Source organism: Triturus cristatus, chromosome 6, assembly GCF_964204655.1.
Source record: "Triturus cristatus chromosome 6, aTriCri1.1, whole genome shotgun sequence".
Taxonomy (NCBI): Eukaryota; Metazoa; Chordata; class Amphibia; order Caudata; family Salamandridae; genus Triturus; species Triturus cristatus.
Window position 1 is genome coordinate 1,636,342,080 of NC_140589.1, and position 23,009 is coordinate 1,636,365,088.

General features: G+C 42.9%; 1 protein-coding gene across 2 annotated transcripts in view; it reads right to left on the reverse strand.

The window, feature by feature from the left end:
* Positions 1 to 23,009, reverse strand: part of PLEKHH2 (pleckstrin homology, MyTH4 and FERM domain containing H2) — a 626,603-nt gene that overhangs the window by 450,087 nt on the left and 153,507 nt on the right. For both annotated transcript variants that reach the window (XM_085612785.1, XM_085612786.1), the window contains exon 2: positions 16,511 to 16,573. In XM_085612785.1, the coding sequence (XP_085468911.1) occupies positions 16,511 to 16,573 (63 nt within the window). The remainder of the gene's footprint in view (positions 1 to 16,510; positions 16,574 to 23,009) is intronic.

Sequence of the window (23,009 nt, forward strand, 5' to 3'; positions counted from 1 at the left end):
TCGTGTCATGGTTTATGTTCCTGTCTATCAATCATGTAATTGTTTCTGCTGCATCCTTCCGGTAGAGCAGGAAGACTGGGCTGCCCCAGACCATGTTAGCTGAACCCATCATCAGTTCGTATTTATCTAGGACTCATCCATAACTCCTGTGAATAGTTACTTAGGTTTGGTTGGAGTCAATTAAACTTGGAGAAAGTCAAACCGAGTCAATTTTAATCAATCATTGTGAGAAATTCCTGTAGTATAGTTCTCCGCTCTAACCCAACCATCATCAGCATTCTCTGATACAATATTATCTTCCCACTTGGTTCATACATCTACTATGCCCTGCCTGCTAGTATTGAACAGTGCTTGGTAGAGTTATCACTATCTGCAATCCAGCCCATGTGTTTTAATTACTTTTAGTAAATCATGTGCATAGGTGCAGTTGTATTCTAGTTCCTTTTTTCTTTAAGCACATTCACAGCACTACAGTACGTTAAAAAATAGCCCGTGGAATCCCAAACTTGCCTCTAATTTCTGAAATAGTGTGCATTGTATAAATGTACTACTTGTAGCAGGTCGACCCATATCCATCTGTTATGATGTGTACTATGTCTTTTTTTTTTTTTTTACTTTGGGAGGCATCAGAGATGAAGGTCTGGAGCATATGCTACCTGAGTTACACTCCCAGACAGCATTTCCATCAATGCTGTACCATCGCTATCAAAATTGGCAATTTCTTTTTTTTGTATTTACATTTACCACCAAATGGCTTCTTCTAACATCAGTACGAAAATCTCATCTCGCAAGAATCAGACCTAATAGTTGCCTCCCGTCAATGTCCATTCGGCATTGCATTGCAGTTGATCTGTAATTTACTACAGCTCAAAATCTGCAGCCTCCAGCCCTTTCCAGTCAACAGCTGTTGCACTTTCCCCATAGCTACTTAACACCTTCCATTACCCAATATTAAAGCAGACAGCAATGACTGTGCCTCCATAACAAACCCTTCTGGAATAACTACTTGTATGTTCGCAACATAAAGTAAAAGATGAGGTCGAGTGACCATTTTTGAGAGACACTCTACATATTATTGAAAACAGAAGTGCATGTCAGAATGCAAAGAGTTTCTCAAAGTGTTCAGTGCCCATACCACCTGTCCTTCTACTACAGTATCCTTATCACAGTATAAAAACTGTCAGACGGGCTGGGGAAGATGGGGCTACTGTGTAGTGTCTTTTAATTAAAGAACGCTGGAACAATTTTGGTTTCCCATTGTACACCGTAGGCCTGTGACATAGGCTTTGGAAGGATGAGTTGAAGGCAGGCTTGGAATGGTGAGTTCTGACTTACCAACAGCAGATTAAAGACGTGTACAACTACTCTGCACGTGTAGCATACATATTGGTGAGTGGCTAGGCTGGCCAGATGCTACAATTAGTGAAAAGATAGGGAATCGGAAGCCTGTACACTGAAAACGCTCTTCCAGAGAGTTTGCCGTGGAAAAGCAAAGTGCTCCTGCGTGCCACGTGTGCCGCAGTCGAAGTGCAGAATCGATGCTGGCATTGGTGGAGACTCAGCATATTGCCAGCCTATATAAAACACGTGAAGACAAAGAAAGCGACGTTGAAAGTGGAACTGAATAAAACTGCCGCAAATAAAGGTTACTGCGCCATTACGCATATTAATGCCATGTGCTATATGGATTAAGAATGCTAAAGGAAAATGCAACCAGGTTACAAAAGCAGCACACAGCAATACTTCAGTACAGATCAAATTGAAATTCATGAGCTACGAAGCAGAGATTAACCAGGTGCCTACAAAGCAAAATATAAGTACAAAACTGATCCAAAACCATAATGTTATCTGCTTTCATGAACTAGTGGAATACAAGGTTTATCTACTTACCAAAACCATTAACGAATCATCGTGCCACAACGTCTGAGGACAAGCAGAGTTGTCCCCAGATGAAGTGACCCACCACCAAAACTGCCGCACAGGGACCCAGAACAACTCCCAAGACAGCCATCAAGTAAAGAGCTCTAATGGAGAACAAGGGCAAGAACCATGCTTTGAAAGTTAGTATAGCTGTCCCCGCAGCAGGCACGTCACAAGGGCGCTAGAGAACCTCTGCCTGATCAAGTTCCACAAAAAGCACCTGAAAGCCACTACTGTCCACCAATATCTATATAGCTGCTGCATTCTTAAAACCGATAACTACATTTGATACTTCCAAAAAACACAATATTGGTAATAGATGGATGGCATGGATAGAGACTTTTGGGGCCTTTAAAGATTTTATCATTGAAAAAGATGATAAAAAGATTATAAAGTATCTGAGGAACATGGCTGGTGAATGAGTGAAAGAAGCCATGAAAAAGATACCACAAAAAGGTGAAGTGACGTACAAACAAATCAAAACAGCCATGAATGTCAAGTTTAATCCAGTGCCAAATGTGGATTACAAAAGATACATATTTAGTCATAAGCACCAGAGACCAGATGTGGGGAGACTGGATGTTCTGGTGAAGGACTACCTGCCTCAGAGTAATCAACGTATGTCTGTCAGATTCCTTTCTAAGAAGAATGCTGAAGGAAACTCTGAGTTTATAACATGCCTCAAGCTTGCCTGTGATGAAGAGCCTGCTGATTGTCAATTGACTGATATGGAGGACGGATGTGCCTAAAGTGCATCAGTCATGAGCATGAAAAGTAATCCAAGGTACAAAGCTGAGGGGCACAAGGCGCTGTCCTCACAGAAAAAGAGAATGTGTTAGAGATGTGAATTGTCATTTCCACATGAAGGTATATTTTTCCTGCCACTGGGCAAAACTGCCTCGGCTGTGGTAAAACGAACTATTTGGTGATGATTTGCAGGGTGAAGAGAAAAGTATGTGTGTCACAGCTTGAAGACAAAATGGCTGACCGAATGCTTCCTCAGCGACGGTCAACACACTCCCACAAGGCCAACCGGTCACACCAAATGAGGCAAATCAACACCAAAAAAACTTGACAGTCTCAGTTTCCAGTGAAAGCGATAATGATAACTGTGCGATGTCAAAGTATACCTCAGAAAGGCATGTGGGACAGGTCAAATGGTGAAATAACTCAAAGTGAAGAAAAATCAACATGAAGGAGCACCAAACATATTCAAACATTGTCGTAAGATCACTCTAAAAATAAATGGGTGTTTGTTACCATTCATAATTGATCGTGGTGTGTCAATAAATATCATGCCTGAGGAAAAGTCAAGAAATGTCTCCATTACCACCACTTACTAAGTCAGAGACAAAAGTATACACATGTACGGCTTCGACGTCCTTAACCCCTTTACCACGGCGGAATTCGGCGGTTTTAAAGAGTGGGTGGGGCCGTGTCGACCAACGGACGTGCGCAGCACTAGCCAGGTAGTGCTCGTGACGGCCGTTGGCCGACAGAAGCAGCGAACGGGTTAAAGAGTCAATGATCCTTTGTAGTCACGATGAAATACAAGAAAAATTTGGTGCAAGCACCTATTCATGTATTTCAATGAACAGCTTCAAGTGCCTGTTTGCTAAGTTGTAATACTACTGCTGAAATTGGACTGATATCAGTGAACTACAATATGAATGCTCATCATAAAATTGTAAGTCAACTTCCTTCATTATTTCACAGGTTATTAAAAATCAAAACAATGAAAGTAAAGTTACATATAAATGAGGATGTTCGTCCTCTTGCACAAAGACACAGATAAATTGTGTTTCACTTGCATGAGGATGTTGAAAAGTAACTTGGGGCCAGATGTACGATGTAAAATTGCATGCGCAAACGGGTTTGCGACCCGTCTGCGCATGCAATTTTTGTCTGGGCCATGTACTTACACTATTTTGCAAGTTGCAAATAATTTGCGACTCGCAAAATAGTGTATTGCGACTCGCCATGTATGAATGTTTTGCAACCGCAATTACGGTCACAAAACACTCGCAAATTACCGCCCTCTTCAAGAGGGTGGTAATGAAGTCGCAAATGGGAAGGGGTCCCCAGTGGACCCCTTCCCCTTTGTGACTGGCTCAAAAATATTTTTTAAGGGACCACTGCCTGCCCTTAAAAAATGAAATGAAAACGTTTCATTTTTTTTTTTTAAATGCAGCCCGTTTTCCTTTAAGGAAAATGGGCTGCATTTAAAAAAAAAGATGCTTTATCTAAAAGCTATCCCGATCATGGTGGTCTGCTGAGCCCAGCAGGCCACCATCCCTGGGAGGGCCTGTCATTCCCAATGGGCTCGCAAATTGCGAGAGGCTCATTAATATTCATGAGCCTCGCAATTTACGACCCCATTGGGATTCGCAAACAGTGTTAGTAGTGCCTAAAAGAGACAGAGAAAGAGCTGTAAGAGATGCGTTGAAATGCGTTAGGCCAACAAGGCGATTGAGCCAGAGAAACATCCAGGTCCGCACATTGCTGATATGATAACTCAACTGAATGGTGCGGAGTTCTTCTCTCGACCCAACTCAGATAAAGGATATCACCAATTGGAGCTTGAACGCATATTGGTTTGTTTCGCAATAAGCGATTGAGTTTTGGTGTGTCCTCTGCTGCAGAACTTTTCCAAGACGTCATTCGGCGTATCATACAGCCTGTAGTAAATGCATTTAACTACAACGATGACATATTAATTTTCAGAGCCAGACAGAAAGAGCATGACAAAGCTCTCATGCAAATATATCATTTGCAGACCAAAGCAGACTTATCTCTGAAGGCATACAAATGTGAATTCCACAAGAAAAGCTTGGAATTCTTTGGTCATGTCTATTCTGATGGAAGCATGAAACCTGATCCAGCAAAGGTACAAGCATTGTCTGCTACTAATCCCCCACAAGACATTTCCATGTTACGATCTTTTCTTGGACTGGCCAGTTAATGTTCAAGATACATACAAGACTTTGCTACGGTCAGTGCACCATTACAAGAACTAACAAAAAAGAATGTATCTTTTCCTTGGTCACATCAGTGTGAGAAGAGCTTCCAACACATCAAGCAGGCCATTGAGAGTACCACTGAAACTACAACTAATCTCCATGTGTGGGTTACTTATTCAACACTACATACTGGACCTCAACCATGGTGGTTGAGGTAGTTTGCCTCTGTTATCCCAGGGTCCATCCTCCAATGGACCTGCAAACTGGGCAAAGTAAAACTCTTTTAGAACTTGACTCCCAGTGGTAGTGATGGAGAGCAGCCACAGGCTTCTCAGGGAGGTAGTGTGTAGGAGCTCGAGTTCAGTACGCAACAACAACTTAATAAATGAATGTACAACCTAGGAACAAGAAGTACAAATTAGTATGGAACACTACACGCTGGAAAAACAATATGCAGTTTAGTATCCTTCTTCCTTTCAGGCAGTCCTGAGCCTCAATCTGCTCCAATGTTCTCCCTTGATTTAGGCTCTGTTACTGAGGTGTCTAGGTGGAGTTATATCACTCCTGTAATCAGTGTGCTTAATTTTTAGTTCTCTGTCTTACCACACACAGTGGATCAGTCCTCAGTTGATCAGTTCAGCTGCCAGGTTATGCAGTGTGTTTGTACAATCTCATCTAAGAGGCTGCACACAAGCCAGCAGCATCGTACATGGGTCACACTTTGACTTCTGGGCCCACACTCATGCAATGAACCCGGTAGAAACATAGAAGACAGTCCTCTGTCATCATTCCTCTGGACTAACCAAAGGTGAGTGTTGCAGCCAGTGGCATCTTCAGTGATGGCCTCATACCAGGTGCAGCCTTGTCTGGCTTGGTCACGACTTCAGGCGATGTATGGGCCTGCAGTTGCATCCAAGCACAGGCCAATCAATCAGGGCAGTCATAGCCATGGACAGGCCGATCACTATGGGTAGTTGCCATGTATCAGAGCTGTAGGTCTCAAAGTCTTTTCTTCACTTCTAGAAATGACAGTTTTTCTTCTCACCCTACCATAGGCTAATCTTGGGAGATCAGCACCTGTGAACCTTCAAAATAATTTTTTTGCTGAATTTGATTTTGTTGACTTTAGGACTCGGTACACATTACCACTGCTAAACAGTGCTACAGTGCATGTGCACTCTCCCTAAAACTTAGCATAATTGTCTTACGCTTCATTGGCACATTTAATTTACTTGTAAGTCCCTTGTAATGTGGTAGTAATTAAACTTCAACCCTGGGCCTTTAAGTTAAATGCTACTAGTGGACCTGCAGCCCTCATGGTGCCAACCACTACAGTAGCCTTCTACAACATGCCTCAGGTCTGCCACTGCAGCCTGTAGTGCAGTTTCAAACTGACATTTCAAACTGACAAAACTAATCCTTTGCCTGGCCTAAACCTTCCTTTTTCATACACATAAGTCACTCCTAGAGTAGGCCATAAATAGCCCATAGGGTAGGGTCCACAGGATAATAATGGGTTACCTCATCACATTTAATAAGTTACATCTTTTGTTTGGGAAGAGGTAGAAATGTCACATTTGGTCTCTCATTAATTGTAATGTGAAATACTTTTGGATTTGAAGTCAAAATTCTCAAAAGGCCACTTTTAGAAAGTTGGCATTTTCTTGTCCTAACCATTTGGTGCCTGCAGCCTGTGTCCTGGGTTACATGAATAGGTGTAGTTGGCAGTTGGCCTTTGTGTATTCCTTTCTGGTAGTATTACAAAATGGGGACTGAGTGTTGGCAGGGTGGGCCATCTTGACAAGATGGGAGGGGAGGAGCTGTGCACAGCCCCACATACAAAGACACTGCCTCAGCCAACAGGCAAGGAACTTCACATTGGTCTTTTGTCACCCCAGACATCCTGGGACCAGGATAGGAAGGAAGGAAATTCCAGCATCGTCTGTGGGTGGAATACAAGAAGTTTATTTCACTTCAAAGCTGTTAGCAGGTATAAATACTTGACCTTCAGCACCACTCATCAGTTCACTTTGGCTGAGGACTATTAGAGGACTGCCTGTTGTGTACTGCCCTGCTGCCTACAGTCTGCACTGTGCTCTCAGAGGAATGCTCTGGTGCTTGAGACCTGCTTTTCTGCTTGAACCCAGGACTACCAGAGTAACTCCAAGGGCTAGATGGCATCCTGATCAGAGCCTCGGGGACAAAAAAGCCTCCAACCATCTTCGACCTGCACCTGGACCCAGTCTAACTGAGACATGACCATCCAAGTGGTGCCGATCCAGTCCCGGACCCTTGGAAGTGGTGCTAAAGATGCCCTGATCGCCCAAATCCAAAACTTGGGACATAACAATTTTTTGGCCACATAGTGCTCTGAGTACAGAATGGAGTCCGGGACAGACCTGTCCGCTGAGCCACTTGTCGTGCAAGGCAGTCAGCCTGACTTTGCGGTAGCTTCAACTGCCATCTTCTCGGCAACAGCAAATCCTTTATTACTCTTTGAGTGCTGCATAAATACTTTACACATTGCCTTTAAATTAAGCCTGACTGCTTTTACTCCAAACTACCAAAGGGTTAAGCACAAGTTAATTTAGTGACTCTTTGAGGTTCACCCTACCAAAGACTGTGGGTGCTGCTTGAGTAGGGTTTCACCCCCTTCAACCAGCAACCCCATTTCTTACATGCCCATACCAGGGCCGGCAGCTACTATTCACAAGGTGGAAGTTGTCTTCAGGGACAGCATCTGCTTTGAAAATGTATTACCACCCTCTTTTGTGTCTTGGTAACAAATCAATGGTTTGCAACTGGTGTCACAAATCATTAATACATTGCCTACTGACTAGCAAAGGAGAGGGGGATGCACATTAGAGCAGCACACAGCACTGAGACTGCTCTGGTAGAGGTCACTGACAACATTAGACTAGCTCTGGACAAACAACAGTCAGCGATCCTCGTTCTGCTCGACCTGTCGGCTGCCTTCGACACCATCTCCCATCGTATTCTTGAGCGACGTCTCTGGGAGGTTGGTGTCAGGGGGCAGGCCTTGACATGGTTCATCAGCTACTTGAAGGATCGCAAAACCATTGTCCAGATGGGTAATACCACCTCTAGTGAACGATCAGTAACGATGGGCGTGCCCCAGGGCTCTATTTTGAGCCCTACCCTTTTTAATATTTACATGGCCCCCCTAGCTGCTGTGATCAGAACTCATGACTTCGACGTCTTGTCCTATGCGGACGATACACAGATTCTGGTCACGTTGGGCCCTGACCCTAACGATACTAAGAATCATTTTAAAGACTGTTTGATCCATGTGGACAAATGGATGACATCGAACCATCTTCAGTTAAATGGGACCAAGTCTGAGATCATGCTTTTTGGTAAAGCGATCAACCACTGGACGCAGGATTGGTGGCCATCCAGGCTTGGTCCATGTCCCCCTCACAAGAACTTAGTCCGGAACCTAGGATTCCACATGGACAACTGTCTGTCCATGAAGGGGCATGTGAATCATATTATTGGTACCTGCTTCGGTGTTATGAGAAGCCTTCGCAGAGTCTTCAAATGGCTCCCCCTTGAGGGCCACAGACCCCTAATACAAGGTCTAATAATTAACAGAATGGACTATGGCAATGCTCTTCTGTTATCAATTAATTCTGATCTCCTAGACAGACTCCAGGTTCTTCAGAACACTGCTGCGAGGCTGGTCCTCGACCGCCCTTATAGATCGCCGTCGGCACCTTGCCTGAAAACCCTCCACTGGCTTCCAGTGAGAATACGTACCCTTTTTAAGACCTTATGTCTAACACACAAACATATGTATGAAAAAGGTCCTAAATATTGGGTGCAAAAATGACGATGGTACTAGCCGTCCAGGGCACTGCGTTCTAGTGACTCTGCTCTGCTCACCCCCCTCAAAATTCACACTGCTAGACAGGGCGGGCGCGCTTTCTCATTCCTGGCTCCAGCTTCTTGGAACAAAATGCCATTCGAACTTTGCAGCATGTCAGACCACAACTGTTTCCGTAAGAGACTGAAGACCTGGCTGTTTGGAAAATAGCCGCTGGCCCAGTCTTCTTACCAGCTCTCAGCAACCTGCAAGCGCCATGAGACTCGCAAGAGTGATATGTGCGCGATACAAATACCCCTGACTTGACTTGATTTGACTTTACTTGACATTACAGACCGCTCTCCTTTGAGATTCCTTTTAGGGCAGAAATGCAAGATAGAGATTTAGGGCCTCATTTATGGGGTTTTAACACAGGGCAGCACAGCAAATCACCTTGCTGCACTACCCTACCTCAAAGTGAAAGGGCAGGGATGCACCCGATATATCCAATACTGTGTATTTCTGTCCTTTCCCCCTGAGCTGGCGCTGTTTTGACAGACTAGCGCCAATGCAGGCAGCCTTGCATGTGTGCCTGTGTTTTCAGCAAGAATCCTAGGAGGCTTTTCCACTTTCCATGCGTGCTGTAGAATGCAGCACACATGGAAAAACGAGGAGAAATAAAGTTATTTCTCCTCATTACGCCTCCCCTTGGGAGACATACAGTTGGGCACATTCCCAGGTTCACATGGTTTTGTAAATTTGGGGAAGTGTCAAAATCCATGGGTGTTGCATGGGAACACCCACCGCAGTGTCCATGTACCGCCTCCGCGAGTAATGCAACACGGCGATCTGAGCTGTCTTGCCTTACTCCATATCTATGAGGCTATTTAAAGCCACGCAAAGTGGCTTTGTGTGACCTCATAAATATGATTGTGTACTTTAGGTCACTGGAGCGTCGTGAAAAGTGCCGCTCCTTTGGTGCAAGGGGCTCATAAAAATGCCCCTTAGTGCATTGCAACGCTGCGTTTTTTAGTAACAAAGTCTGTGCAGACTTTGTGACTGCAAAATAGTGTTGTACATCTGGCCCTTGGTTGTTCACTTGGTTCTGCATTGTAGGACCTGTGTCCCTTGGATACCAGTGATTATGGAAGTACCCCCCACAAGGATACTGCAGCAGCCATCAAGGATTCTTCCCAGTAACCACTGACTACCAGAAGACAAGGACAAAAGACCTCGCAGTCCCATTGGAGAAATAACAAATGCTGTGGACTATGGACTATGCACTTTTACTCTACTGAATTATGTAGGACGATCATCGAGTAAATTACACCAAAGGAACTTAACTTATATACCTGCCTAGTCTATTATGGTTGGCCCAGGATGCGGCAATGCAGTTGTGCAAGGCAAAGGCTGAGTTTGTGATTATGGCGATGGTGTTTGTGTGTTTTTAGCTTGGGTTCATTTTTTTTAATCAGTTCTAGCTTTTTCAATAAAAGAGAAAAACAGTTCCCTGACAAAAAATCAGTGACAGTCATGATACTTTAGGTTACAAGGACCCGCACAGTGTATCATATATTAAGAGTCATGAGGGGAACACGTCGCTAAGGAAGGACAACAAAACCCCTTATTTGGCCATCAAAGGGTACTCAGCACATCAGTTATCTGTACACCCCAAGCCGCCTTCCGGAGACCTGACCTGGAAGTGCCCTGCTTACTCACAGAGAGGAACAGTTTACAGAGCCCAGCTGCAGTGGCCGCCTCGAGGTCAGTGAACACCAAACCCCAGCGCTGCGCCCATTTCCCGTCCCTTTTAAGAGCAAGTTATGCGGCTGGCGTCGAGTTTCAACGAAAGTGGCTCCGTACGATATCATTCACATTATTACTTGTATGTATTCCACAAAACACACTGTGAAAAGTTGTATTCGTGTAATACCACCAGGGCCGGTGCCACGCCATTGACATTAACCTCACTAATAGTAAACGTGTCCACAGCGAGAAGGAGATGAGTTTTCTCCATGAACAACCCCTTTTGCCTGAAAAGGTCAGTGTTGGTGACAGACTCAGGTTGTTTGCTTCTGTCCTTGGCTCACGAGTTCACTGCTGTGTGTCACTAGAACCAAAGCTCCTCTCCTCCCCCATCTGGGCTCCATGAGAAAACACAGACTTCAAAAGCATATTCTGCAAAAACATAGACTCCCCAACAGAGGCTTCTGAAATCTGGACCATACATAAATATTTCCCACTAAAATTCCGAGCTGTATTTAAAGCCTAAATACAACCAAACTCACGTCCTACATATCACCTGAGTGTTTTTTATTCACTATGCTAACTAGGTGCCCAGTATATTTGGGCGCAGGTCAAGGGGCCCATTCACCTGGAAACTTTCTTGTACTGAAAGTTAAAAGGCTATTCGAAATGGGAGCGATTGAGATTCAGTTAAGAAGAAGATGCACAAGTCGTGTGAACCCAGTGAAATAAACTGCATCGGTGAAGATCCCGCTTGAATGTGTGATATTTCTTTTTCTTTTTTCAAACATGTTTAATTATGGATAAATGTGCAATTATGAAATCAATTAGAATGTTTTCAATTGTAGGATTGGCACTAGCACAGACTCGTTATTACTATACCGTTACACGACAACTGAGAAAAAGCCGCAGGACACAGATGTGTGCATGCACGCTGCTCATGTAACTTTCAGCCTACCAGATACCCCACACACATGTAGGTGCATCATGTAATGCACTGGGACAGGTACAGACTAGTTTGCATGTAGCCAGGTTCTGAGCTGGGATGGTGCAGTGAGCTAAAAAACGGTGATGGATTAAAACCATGATCTCTTGACTTGGTAAGAGTATTCTGCATCATTCAGAAACTCTGTCCATCACCACCCCCGTTTTTCCCAAATCGGTGCATCATGTAATGACAGAAGATCATATTCATACGGCGAAGGCTTGATTTGCATACATTGTTAGCTTATATAACATTTTTGTTTGCATTGTTTACATTTCCACTCTGGCAACATCTGATGTATGATATTTGCTAAAATGACTCAACTTCTATAAATATCTCCCTGGAATGTTAATGGTTTCGATGGTCCAATGAAATGGAAAAAGTGCTGTCATTCCTAATGCCACAGAAAGTGGAAATAATAGTTTCGCTGCAAAAAAACCTCACTAGTGAAAGGAACAGGTATAGACACTTAAAGGGATTTTGTTTACAAAAAAAAGTCACAATTGTTTGGCAACTAAATAACGAGGCGTTAGTAAACTGATGCACAAAAGCTAGATCATAAACGAAATGACAAATAATCAGTCTGTGAAGGTTCAAGACCTCTTTTTCATTTTGGGCATTTTGGCATACTATGTCCTCTAATGTCGCTCATCTTTACCTCTCTATCCAATAAGTTGATAACGTTTTGCTGGAATCATCTCAGAAAATGAACAACAGTTACCCTTGACAGTGAGTTTACTACAGCCACGGAACGTCATCTTGACAGAAATCGTCCTTCAGCTTTAAAGGGTCTGAAGGACTGAATAAGGAAATCTGACAGACGACCAATCACTTATTAGCATGGTCCACTAAAGTTACCAAAGATATCAACGCTCAATGATGACTGTGTCAAGTCTGTGATAAAAAGAGTAACCTGTTTGCAAACCAAAATTGCAAAACCTTCTCAGAGGGCTATAAGTAGTTTAATAATACGGCTGGGCAGAGTAGCGAAGAAAAGATGGGGTGTTTGATTTTGTTTGGACAGTGATGAACCTGGGTAAAGGCCTTACCTTTTATCTGGTGCTGTCAGGCACTTAAATGGATTTGGTCAACCCTAAGGGGAAGAGGAACCTGGACAAAGATGTTAAGCACTAGCACTAGTTAGGGAAAAAGTTAGTGTGAGTGTGAGGGTGTGAGAGAGAGAGAGAGAGAGAGAGAGAGAGAAGTTGGCAGCTCTGGGCGTTATGCCACGTCCTCTTTCCTACTATTGCTGGGCACAGGCATCATCCCAAATACTCTTTCATTATGTTTGGCTGGGAGTGGGCAAGTTTCATAATTTATTTATTTTTTGCTTTAAGCGTGCTTCCGTGATGGCCTTTTTCTGTTACTAATACTACCTCGGACCAGTGGGTGTGGCACATGCTACTCCTGTCATTGTGTGACAAAAATACCAATGCTGGCACACACGTGACAAGCTGTTTCCTTGCTCAATAGGTAGCCCAATACAGACATGATAAGCAATTGGATTTAGTTGGTCACTTCATAGGAGTCGAAAAACATCAAACCAAGCTTGAGAGAGGGGGCATAAAGTGCTTGGGTTTCTGTGGACGTTTTGAGATATTCAAATCTTTCCTTCCCACTAGCTCTTTTAGGGGACATGCTCTCGGGTTGTTCGCATAAATTTATGTTTAAAGCCGCTATCTGAAGCATTGAAGTTTTCCCCCTTGCTAGAAAAGAATTTGAGTGTGAGATGAGGAACAGACCACCCCTTCAATATCCCTCACACTTTCCCAAATATATAGGATGTTACCCCTACCCTTCATTAAACAGGAGTGGGCAAGGATAACTTCTGCATAGAAAGAAAACACTGCTTAGAAAGAAACACATCTATGTCTCACGTGAGTGCACACGCGTCATGTTCTTGCCCGTCCGCAGGGAAACTCTGCTTCTGACAAGACTGCTGTGGGCATTGCAAGGGATGTGCCCTCTCTTGAATGAGATGGCCAAAGGGCATCTCTTTGCAGCCTTGTATTTTCAGTTGGAGGTGTTTCAGATGAATTCTACCTTAAAAAGCAAGTGATTAGTCCACATTCACTAAAAGTGTGTCATTCCCCAAGGCTGCCTATGTCTTAGAGCAGTACCACATCTACTCAATATATATTGCAATACAATTTAATTTGAATTTGCTTTGTTATTGCAAGCATATGCCTGCAGTGTTTAGGTAGCAACACATTTTTTTCTACTTTTACTCTTTTATTTAATCAGGCATATGTTGTTGAATTTGTTTTTTACTGGGGCTCTGTGACTGGGAAAATGCAAGAATAAGTCACTGAATGAATGGATGCACAAATGCAAGGACAAATGACAGTGCATGTATAATGATTTATTGAGATCATATGTGAATGCTTATTAAATGCATAAACCCATTGATTACTGCTAAAACACTTGTTTATTAGCCAGACATGTTGTCATTGCCAATGCTTGTTTGGCTGAGCAAATTTGTTTCTAGCTCAAAAGTTAATAAAATGCTACTGTGCGTTCACCGTGCAGTAGAAGGCTGTTTGCAAAGGTTAACGGATCACTTTTCAGTTGCCGATGACCGTATTTAGGTGTTAAACAGCAAAGCCATTGCGGGACCTATTGGTTTTGCCAGTGCTTGCTGTTGTTTATTGTTATTCTGTTCACGTGGTGTGCGTGAGACAAGTGTGTGGAACAAGCACTACATAGAAGAGTGATTTTGCAATGTATCACAATACAATGGGCCACAATCACTGCAGTGAAAATGCTTACTGTATTCCCAAACGGTTAGAGGAGGTTGGACTGTCTTTACTGTCAATATGTGACTGGCTGGATACATTCCATAGATATCTGTTTTATCATCACAGTTCTAATTGACCAACTTCCTGCAATACGTAAGACCCACATGTCACTTTTTGATCTCCCTTTCCTTCACCATTGACTTAAAACACTGAATGGGAGACGGAAACTAGGGTTGACAACAGGGACCCATTCTGATGAATGCCACGGACCCTTTCGTGCTTCCCTGAAAGCAAAAACATGTTGATGACTACCAGGGGTATACCTCATAACATTCTATCCTTCTTTCTTCTTATTTTTTTAATAATCCCCCAAAAAACCTTTCTCTCTTTTGCTATCTAAGAGATTAGTACAAGCCTATCAGAAACCTCATTGCATATATGCAATAATAAGCGTCCCAGTACCACATTCATTAGAGTTTCATGAATCAGATGCCCTAAGCACTAGTCAGATCCACGTACAACAGCGTCGACTTCAGGTCTGTTATTTGCCTCTTAGTCTCTGAGGGTTCATAGGCCATTTGCATCCAAGAAACACAGCCTATTGTGACCCACTTCCTTTGCAAGATTGTTCTGCCCTGGGCTTGAAGCAATTGGTCTACTGTCCATAGTACCTATTGATATCATCTATGGAGAGCCTTATTTAAAGCCCTCCGAAACTGCATTCTAACCCTAAAAACAGACTGGCCTCCATGAGCTTTTTCCACATTGGAATTTTCGAACAGTGGCAGATGGTTCAAGAGACAAAATCATTGCTAGTTATACAATTCCAATCGTTGTTGGGTGGCCAGCTCTAGATCCGCTTCGGACACAGAATTTTGAACGTTTTGACTGTGACAGCTAGATCTCGAGATAGTAGTGCCAGAATCTCAAGATCCCAGGAGAATATTTGACAGCAAAGACTGGCAAAATAGTTATTGACAATTTATTATGCGTTACACCAGTTTAATGAATGTTGATACCAATGAAAACGGTCTGTGTATGTATTTATAGGTAGGTCATAATTTTGGCCAGAGGGTCAGCAGGCAGTCTCCCTGCTGTGCTTTTAAAGACAACATCCCTAAAAGGGAACATAGATACACCACCATTGATTCACATGTTCAATTATTGCAGGATTATGGAGATCCCCAGATCTATCCATGGTGGCGGCACACCTTGTGTAACATTGGTCCATTGTTGCAGGCGGCTCTAGGGGCAGGATCATGATCTGGGTATTTTGTGAACAGTGGTTTGTGAAGGGCACAACGATCACAAACAGTGTTCCATGTTAATGATTTCGTTTCTGATTATTTGATATCCTTTTAAAATGTATTAGATTGTATGGTGTGATTAAAGTGTTGTGTGTAACATCATTGACTCAACATTCCTTCTGTATGATTATTATGGTGATGGCAGAGTCTTGGCAGGATCTAGTTTCCACCTCATTGCTTGGCCGTGCTATTCAGGGAGTTGGAGATGCTCTGGAGGCTAGCTTTACATTGCAGAATGCGTGCCACATATCCTGGTCCACAGGAAAAACAAGCAGTTTAGCCTTTTGATACTTCTAGGTGATTCCTACAACTTCACAGTCGTGTAATAAGGTCCAACATTGTCAGACTGCATCTCCTTCCTCATGTCTGTGTGTCTCTGTCTCACTGTCTGCATCTGAACATCCACCTGTTTTTGTTCCCATGTCCATGTGTCCACATCTCACTGCCCTAGTATTTATGTTTCACTCTCCTTCAGCACCTAGGTTTCATGCCCCCAAAACAAAGGGTTGTTCATGTCCCGTCTCGATGTCCCAGTGCCTGCTTCTCATTTACAGTGTCCGTATCCCCATTCAATGGCTTCTCTTCTGTGTTCCTGTTTTAGGGTTTCCCAGTCCCACTGCCTGATTCTCCCTTTTTTACAATCCATGTCTTCCTGTCCCACTGTCCAGGGTTCTCTGTCCCAGTAATCGGGGCAGGTCCCAGTGTCCATGTCTCCAATAATTTCTTTCTGTCACTGCGACCATCACTCACTACCCCACTGTAGATGTCTCCCTGACCAAGTGGCTGTTTCTCCCTGATAAATTGCTTGTGTCTCCCTGTCCCCATGCCCATGTGGCCCTGTCACAAAGCTCATGCCACCTTGTCCCAGAATGCATACATCCCTCACCAAGAAGGGCAAGACATGTGATAATCTCTTTTCATTTTCATTACTCTCTCCCAATCTCACAAGATTCTCTGGACATGGATAGAACCAAACTAGGAGGCAGCAGTGAACCACTGTGTGGCAATAACACTTTCCGTTCTTTTACCTGATGATAAGCCTTCTCTGCTCGGCGGTTTGCATCAATGACTTGTTTCTCCAGCTGCTGCATCTAGATAGGGAAATAGTAAAACATCATTATTTATTTTGGATGATGAAGAATGTATGACTGTTTTTTTAACAAAACAAGAAATACCAATGATTGCTTTTTTTTGTATTTTGGGAGCCCTGGATCCGAACTAGGCATGGGCTAAATCATGTACAAGAGCGCACGTTTTGTTTAATAAGGTCACATGACAATACTGGAAGGAAAGTGGTTCGAGCAGAAAATGTCTTAGTGAAACATATTCAGCGTGATTGAGGAACTCACAAGCAAAAATGAAAGAAAATTGCTTAAAAAGTAATATTGAGAAATGTTGAGAATTTCATGTAACGCGAAATCTAAAAAAATTATGCGAATTAGGTGAGTATACGGGCCTTGCCATGTATATGTTATATCAGCCCGGTTGCAAATATCGAAAATATTTATTCTGAGACGCTGTACTGCTTCTGGTCTAAGAGACAGCCGGGCTCAAAAAGTTTTGTGATGCAAGGGGCTCTAGACTGGACGTTACAAAGGATGGGCTACAGAACACCCTCCTGCTCTGAAATACACTGTTAAACCCAAGCTCCATTGCGGACTGCGGGGTTTTCCTTTAACCCTAGCACTTTAAACTCGTCGACAGGGTTCTATTAAATAGAACGCTAGGGCCTAGAAATAACTTCATGCAATAATTACGTCCCTTACTAGAATCTTCAATGCAGACATCCTATTTGACTCTCGCCCCCTCTAAAACGTAATGCACGTGGCTTCTCCCAGATTGTTGCTTTGCCCACACACAAGTTGGATGCGACCTACACTGGCCCCTGTCTGATAAAAACGAATCACTCCCCTTCCAGTAACTGGTAGGACCTGGTTGCCCTATCTTTTAATTTCCAGTAGAATACTCCTGGGAATAGACTGGGCAGCCCGCCCTAGCTGAACATCCACGCAGGGCCGGCTTTGGGGTGATGTAACCAGTGTGGCCGCACTAGGCGTTGACCTGGATGGGGGGGGGGGCAGGGGGGGGGGGGACTGACCTCAAAGGGGGCACTGTGTTTAGCAATATCTTATGAATAACAAGCATTTGCAATGCAATAGGTCTCGCATTTATAAGAGTTTGAGCCATTGGCATTGTAAAACTACAATGCCTTTTATTTATGTTTTGGTTTTTAAAACAAATAAAAGGCATTCTCATTTACAATGTCAGTAGCATAAACTCGAGACCTATTGCATTGCAAATGCTTGTTAATTCTGTATTTGAGGAACTATCAGGACGTTTGCGAAAGATAATTTGAATATGGAGTGAATCAGGTAATTGGCTCAAGGGAAAGACTTGGACTACCCTCCTCATTGCATGAATATTGATCCAAAGTGACGATAATGATAAAAGTAAAGAGAATATTTTACTGTTTATTATATTATTTCTAAGTTATTAAGGACTAGTTACCCACCGCCTGGGTGCATGCCGACGCTAAGCTTCATTACTCTATAAAGCTCTTGGACGCAACGTAGTTTGACACTAATTTATACAGCTCGCCAATTAACTATTGCACATGTTAATCTCAGAAAATCAGCTGCTCTCCAATAAACCAACTCAATCACAGAACGAACGTCGGACACAATCAATTGATGGTTTTCATATCCTTCAACACAGGAAACTCGGAGTACAAATATAAAAGCTGTGGAAATTGTGGTTGGCGAGCAGTAAAAGAAGGCGTTGCACTTGTGGAACAGGCGCTGATAGTTTGAGTGTTTACAGCGTGACGGGCGAGAGAGGAGGCAAGTGCGATTGTTGAATGTGGGTCAGTGCTATTAATCTAAAAGGGTGCATTTTCGCAGGTCTGTACGTAATTTAAGTTTAAAAAAATTATGTTTGTGTGCTGAGTGTACAATCATGTGTTCCCATGCTATTAATCTTAAAGGGTGCATTGTATGGCCCCATTGTAAAAGTAAAAGCGTGCATAGCGCTCTAAATAAATTAAAAGTGCCCGCTATTACTAAAGCTGGCTTCCCACCAGTGCTCTTTCGATAAACTGAGTTAAACAATGCGTTACTAAGCAGGGACTAACAAAGCCTGTAACTGAATCAGAAGCAACCATTTACAAACCATTGCAACAGGAGACAATTGAAACTAGTATGAAGCTTTTTGCCTGTCACGCTCTGAGGAAGTTGGCCTCCTTGGTTTGTTACTAAGCCGCCGAGGGAGGGGGTGACAAATGGTGAGCACTTTCGCGGCCGCTTTGATGTTCTCAGTGGCCGCGCGGCTCACTGAGAACATCAAAGCGGCCGCGAAAGTGAATCGGCAGGCTGACAAATGGTGCACACGCCCGGCGCACATGCACTGTATTTGGAGGCCTGAAAAGCACTAGTTTGCACTTCCAAATCCCCCGTTTACTAAAGCTCTCGCCAGAGCAGCGCCAAAGCGCTGGCTCAGGCGAGACCTAAAAAGCACCTGCTGCAGACTTGCTTGTGGGTTCAGCTTTCTGGCAGCAATACACATATCAAGATAACTCTTGTGATTAATACTCTTGCTAAAGAGAGAGAATGGAGTTTTGTCTAGTGGCAGTTTTGGCTGTCCATAAAGTAGAGCAGAGGGTTCATATGCCAGCGGCAAAGAAGAGATCTGTATTTTATGTGGATAGCTGAGTGGATTTGTGAAGCCAGCCTATACCAGTGCTATAAAATGAATACAATGTATGCGAGAGAGGCTATGGTGAGCTGAGGGGCACTTTTGCTGGGTGACTCCAGAAACGATTGTCGCACAGAGCGCCACCAGCGCTAAAGTCGGCCCTGCATTCACACACCTGGCCAAGGTGAAACAAGAGAATTTCACCGTAGCTCAGGAAGAGAATTTGCCAGCAACACCCAATAATGTAGAACTTGTGGCTGCTGATTTTAATTAATTGATCACTACGGCCCTGGATAGGATCGCAGCGCTTCATTTGTCGAACCCAAATGCCCCCTGGTACTCAAGCAGTCTGAGAGCCCACAAACAGAAATGCAAACGGTTAAAACAGAAATGGAGGAAACAGTACGCAGATGCTGAGAAAATTACTTACAAAGCAGCCATACATTAATATAAATTAGCACATTTTAATGAAACATATACCTATTTTGAACATAAGATAAAAAACTTTAAAGCCTCCATTAAAGATCTATTTTTTCAATAATTAATGTATTAGCTTCTCCTTGTGGTAATTCCACTAATATGCAGTCACAAAGGGTCATATATACAAAATATTGTTTTGAGGTTGCAAACGACCCAATTCGTAGAATTCGGCCTTTACAGCCACAAAAAATGTTTTTTAAATGGAAAAAATCCAAATGCCAATTCAGTAACCTGTTATCAAATCGCAATTCGGGTTTGCAAATCGGTATGTTTAGGTCGTCCCTTCCTACTACCGATTCGCACTGGTATTCGCAATGTTTTGCAGCCTAATTACCGTTACAAAACATAGGTTTGTTTACCAAAATCTCCGAGGCGGTGGTAAACATTGGCAAATGGGGAGGGGTCCCAAAGGGACCCCTTTCTCTTTATGAATACTGATACAAATATTTTTTTAAGAGCTGGCTGTGGTCCCACAGACCACTGCCTACTCTTTAAAAATTAAACTTAAACGTTTAATTTCTTTCTTTTTAAATGCATCCCGTTTTACTTTAATGAATATGGGCTGCATTTAGAAAAAAAGATTACTTTATTAAAAGCAATCACAGACATTGTGGTCTGCTGACCTTAGTAGGTTCGCAAACTGTGACTTACCTCATTAATATTCATGAGGTAGGTCGATTTGCGACCCACTAAGAATCGCTATATAAAACTCAGTGTGTTTCATACATTAGGAATAGCGATTTCGTAATTGTGATTCGCAAAAAATTGCAATTAGATAATAGCTATTCCCAAAAATTGTACACATGGCACAAAGTATGTGTAACCAGTTTACAAGCTTTTGTCAAAGCAAAATTGAGGTAATTTACAGAGACTTTCCTCTTCACACACTGCCTGATCTTGTGCAGATCTTACATGAAAATGAACCAGACACCAAAAGCATGAATTGTCTTATGTATGGTAAGCTCAAATTAAAGAACTGCTCTTGTCTTCTAAATCAGGCACACATTCTGACCTCTGTTTCCCCCACTGCCTGCAGCTAACCTCTGATACAATCCCCAAACATTGCACGTTCCTTGGGTCCATATGAACAAAAATTAGGAATAGCGATTTCCAAATTGCAGTTCTTACCAAATCACAAATTGGAAATCGCAATTCCTAATGTGCTAAATAATAAATTGTAAAATAGTGATTCCTAGTGGTGGTCACAAATTAACCTATCTCATGAATATTAATGAGGTCGGTCACAAGTTGTGACCCACAAGAAATCACAGCAATCACAGCAATGATGGCCTGCTGGGAGCCGCAGACCACTATGTATGACATCGCTTTTTAATGTTATTTATTTATTTATTTATTTATTTGAAAGGTTTTATATAGCGCTGGCTAGACCCGGGGGTATCAGAGTGCTTTACATGAGCAGAGACAGTTCAGGAAAAACAGTATAAAGCAAACTTTTTTTCTTTGAAATCCAGCTTGTTGTTCTAAAAGAAAAACAGGATGTGTTTCAAAAGAAAAACAAAACTTTTTAAATTTCATTTTTTAAAAGTAACCAGTGGTCCATGAGACCACTGCCTGTCTTAAAAAATGTATTTTTAAAATTCTCAAAGTAGAAGGTTTCAAATTAGGACCCCACCCCATTTGCGAATGACTACCACTACCTTGCAGTAGTAGGAAAAAAAGTAATATTTTGCTTTCCTGATTCGGTCGCAAAACATTTATACATATCACTGCAAATCGGTATTTGGAAGTGAAACCCTAAATGCCCCTTCCAATTACCAAATCATAAACCCAAATTGTGATTCAGTAATAAGGCGCCAGATTAAATTTGGCCTGCGTAGATTTAAAAATGCTATTTTGTAGTCGCGAACGGCCCGATTCTGTGAATCATGCCGTTTGCAACCTCCAAAACAGTTTTGGACATTTGGCCCTTGGTAACCTAGCTATAGAGTCTGCTATTTTCCCATAAGCTTAAGAAGAAGCCACAATAATTAATCTCCTCAAAAAGCTCACTGCCGATCCTATGGAAAAATTATAGTCCTATCTCACTGTTGTCATTACCGGACAAAATCTTGGAGAAAGCATTAAACCAGGAACTATCCCAAGCCCTGGAATGCCTCAATTAGAGAGACAGCTCCCCAGCTGCTTTTAGGAAAGGACACAGCACGGAGTGAGTACTGGTGTCAGTCATGGATGACATCAGAAACATTCTATATCTTGGAGGCTCTAAAACTTTGATACTACAAGACGTCTCAGCGGCACTTGACACCATGCCCCACTCCATGCAAGTGGCCCAGTTATCCAAGCAGGGCATCAAAGGCCCTTAAGCTCCTCTCATCATTTTTGGCATGGAGAATGCAAACCATGGCATGTGAACATTTGGGGTAGAAACCTTTTCCCTTGCCCTGTGGGGCTCCCATGAGTCATCCCTGAGCCATCACTTTTTAATCTTTATATGTCCCATTGGCTGAGTTGGTGTGCTCTTATGGCTTTACAGCATCATCCTATTTTGATGATACCCAAATGACCCTATGGCTGTTGAAGAACAAATTCAAGAATGCATGCATGAGGTAAGGGCCTGGATGAGAACAAATTGCCTGCAATTACATGGAGAAAAGACACAGGTCCTAATATTTGTCAATGCTCCAAATATCTGATCCAATTTGAGGTGGCCATCTTGAATGGAATCCCTGACCCTGCCAGAAAACTCCACTCGTAACCTAGGAGTAGGTTTTGATAAAATTCTCTTTTATGGCACGCATCAACCAAGTAGCTGCAATGCGTTTCTTTATCATGGGGATGGTGAGAAAAAATTGCCTTTTTATTCCACTTTCTGCACGCAGAACTGTAATCCAAGCATTGATAGCATCTCGTTTGGACTACTGATTCTGCGGATACTTAGACATCAATCAATCTCCGAGGCGATAAAAAGTCTGCACGGTTGCCTGTCCATGTTTAAGGCTATGTGCATGGGGAACAAGGAGCCTACATGTGACCAGGCGGGTTTCCATCAAGGCTAGGTTTAGATGTTTTCTTTCTATAGGACCTCACCGATCATCAGAGAAGAGGGATGTTGTGGTGCCCAGCATTGGATGCAGCAGATGGGGAGGGAGATCCCTTTCCTTCTTTACAGCTAAACACTGGACATCACTTCCTAGTGAAATTAAATATATCATCACAATCACTCCTGTTTCAGGAAGCTTATTAAAATATGGTTCTTCTCTCCAGGAGGGTGAGAGTGTAATGTTTATCATTCATAAACAAATGAATCCTCCGTCCACTATCCTAGACACTCAAAGGGCAGAAACGGAAAATATTTATGGCACAGCAGCGGTGCAGATATGATTTCTTCACAAGGTG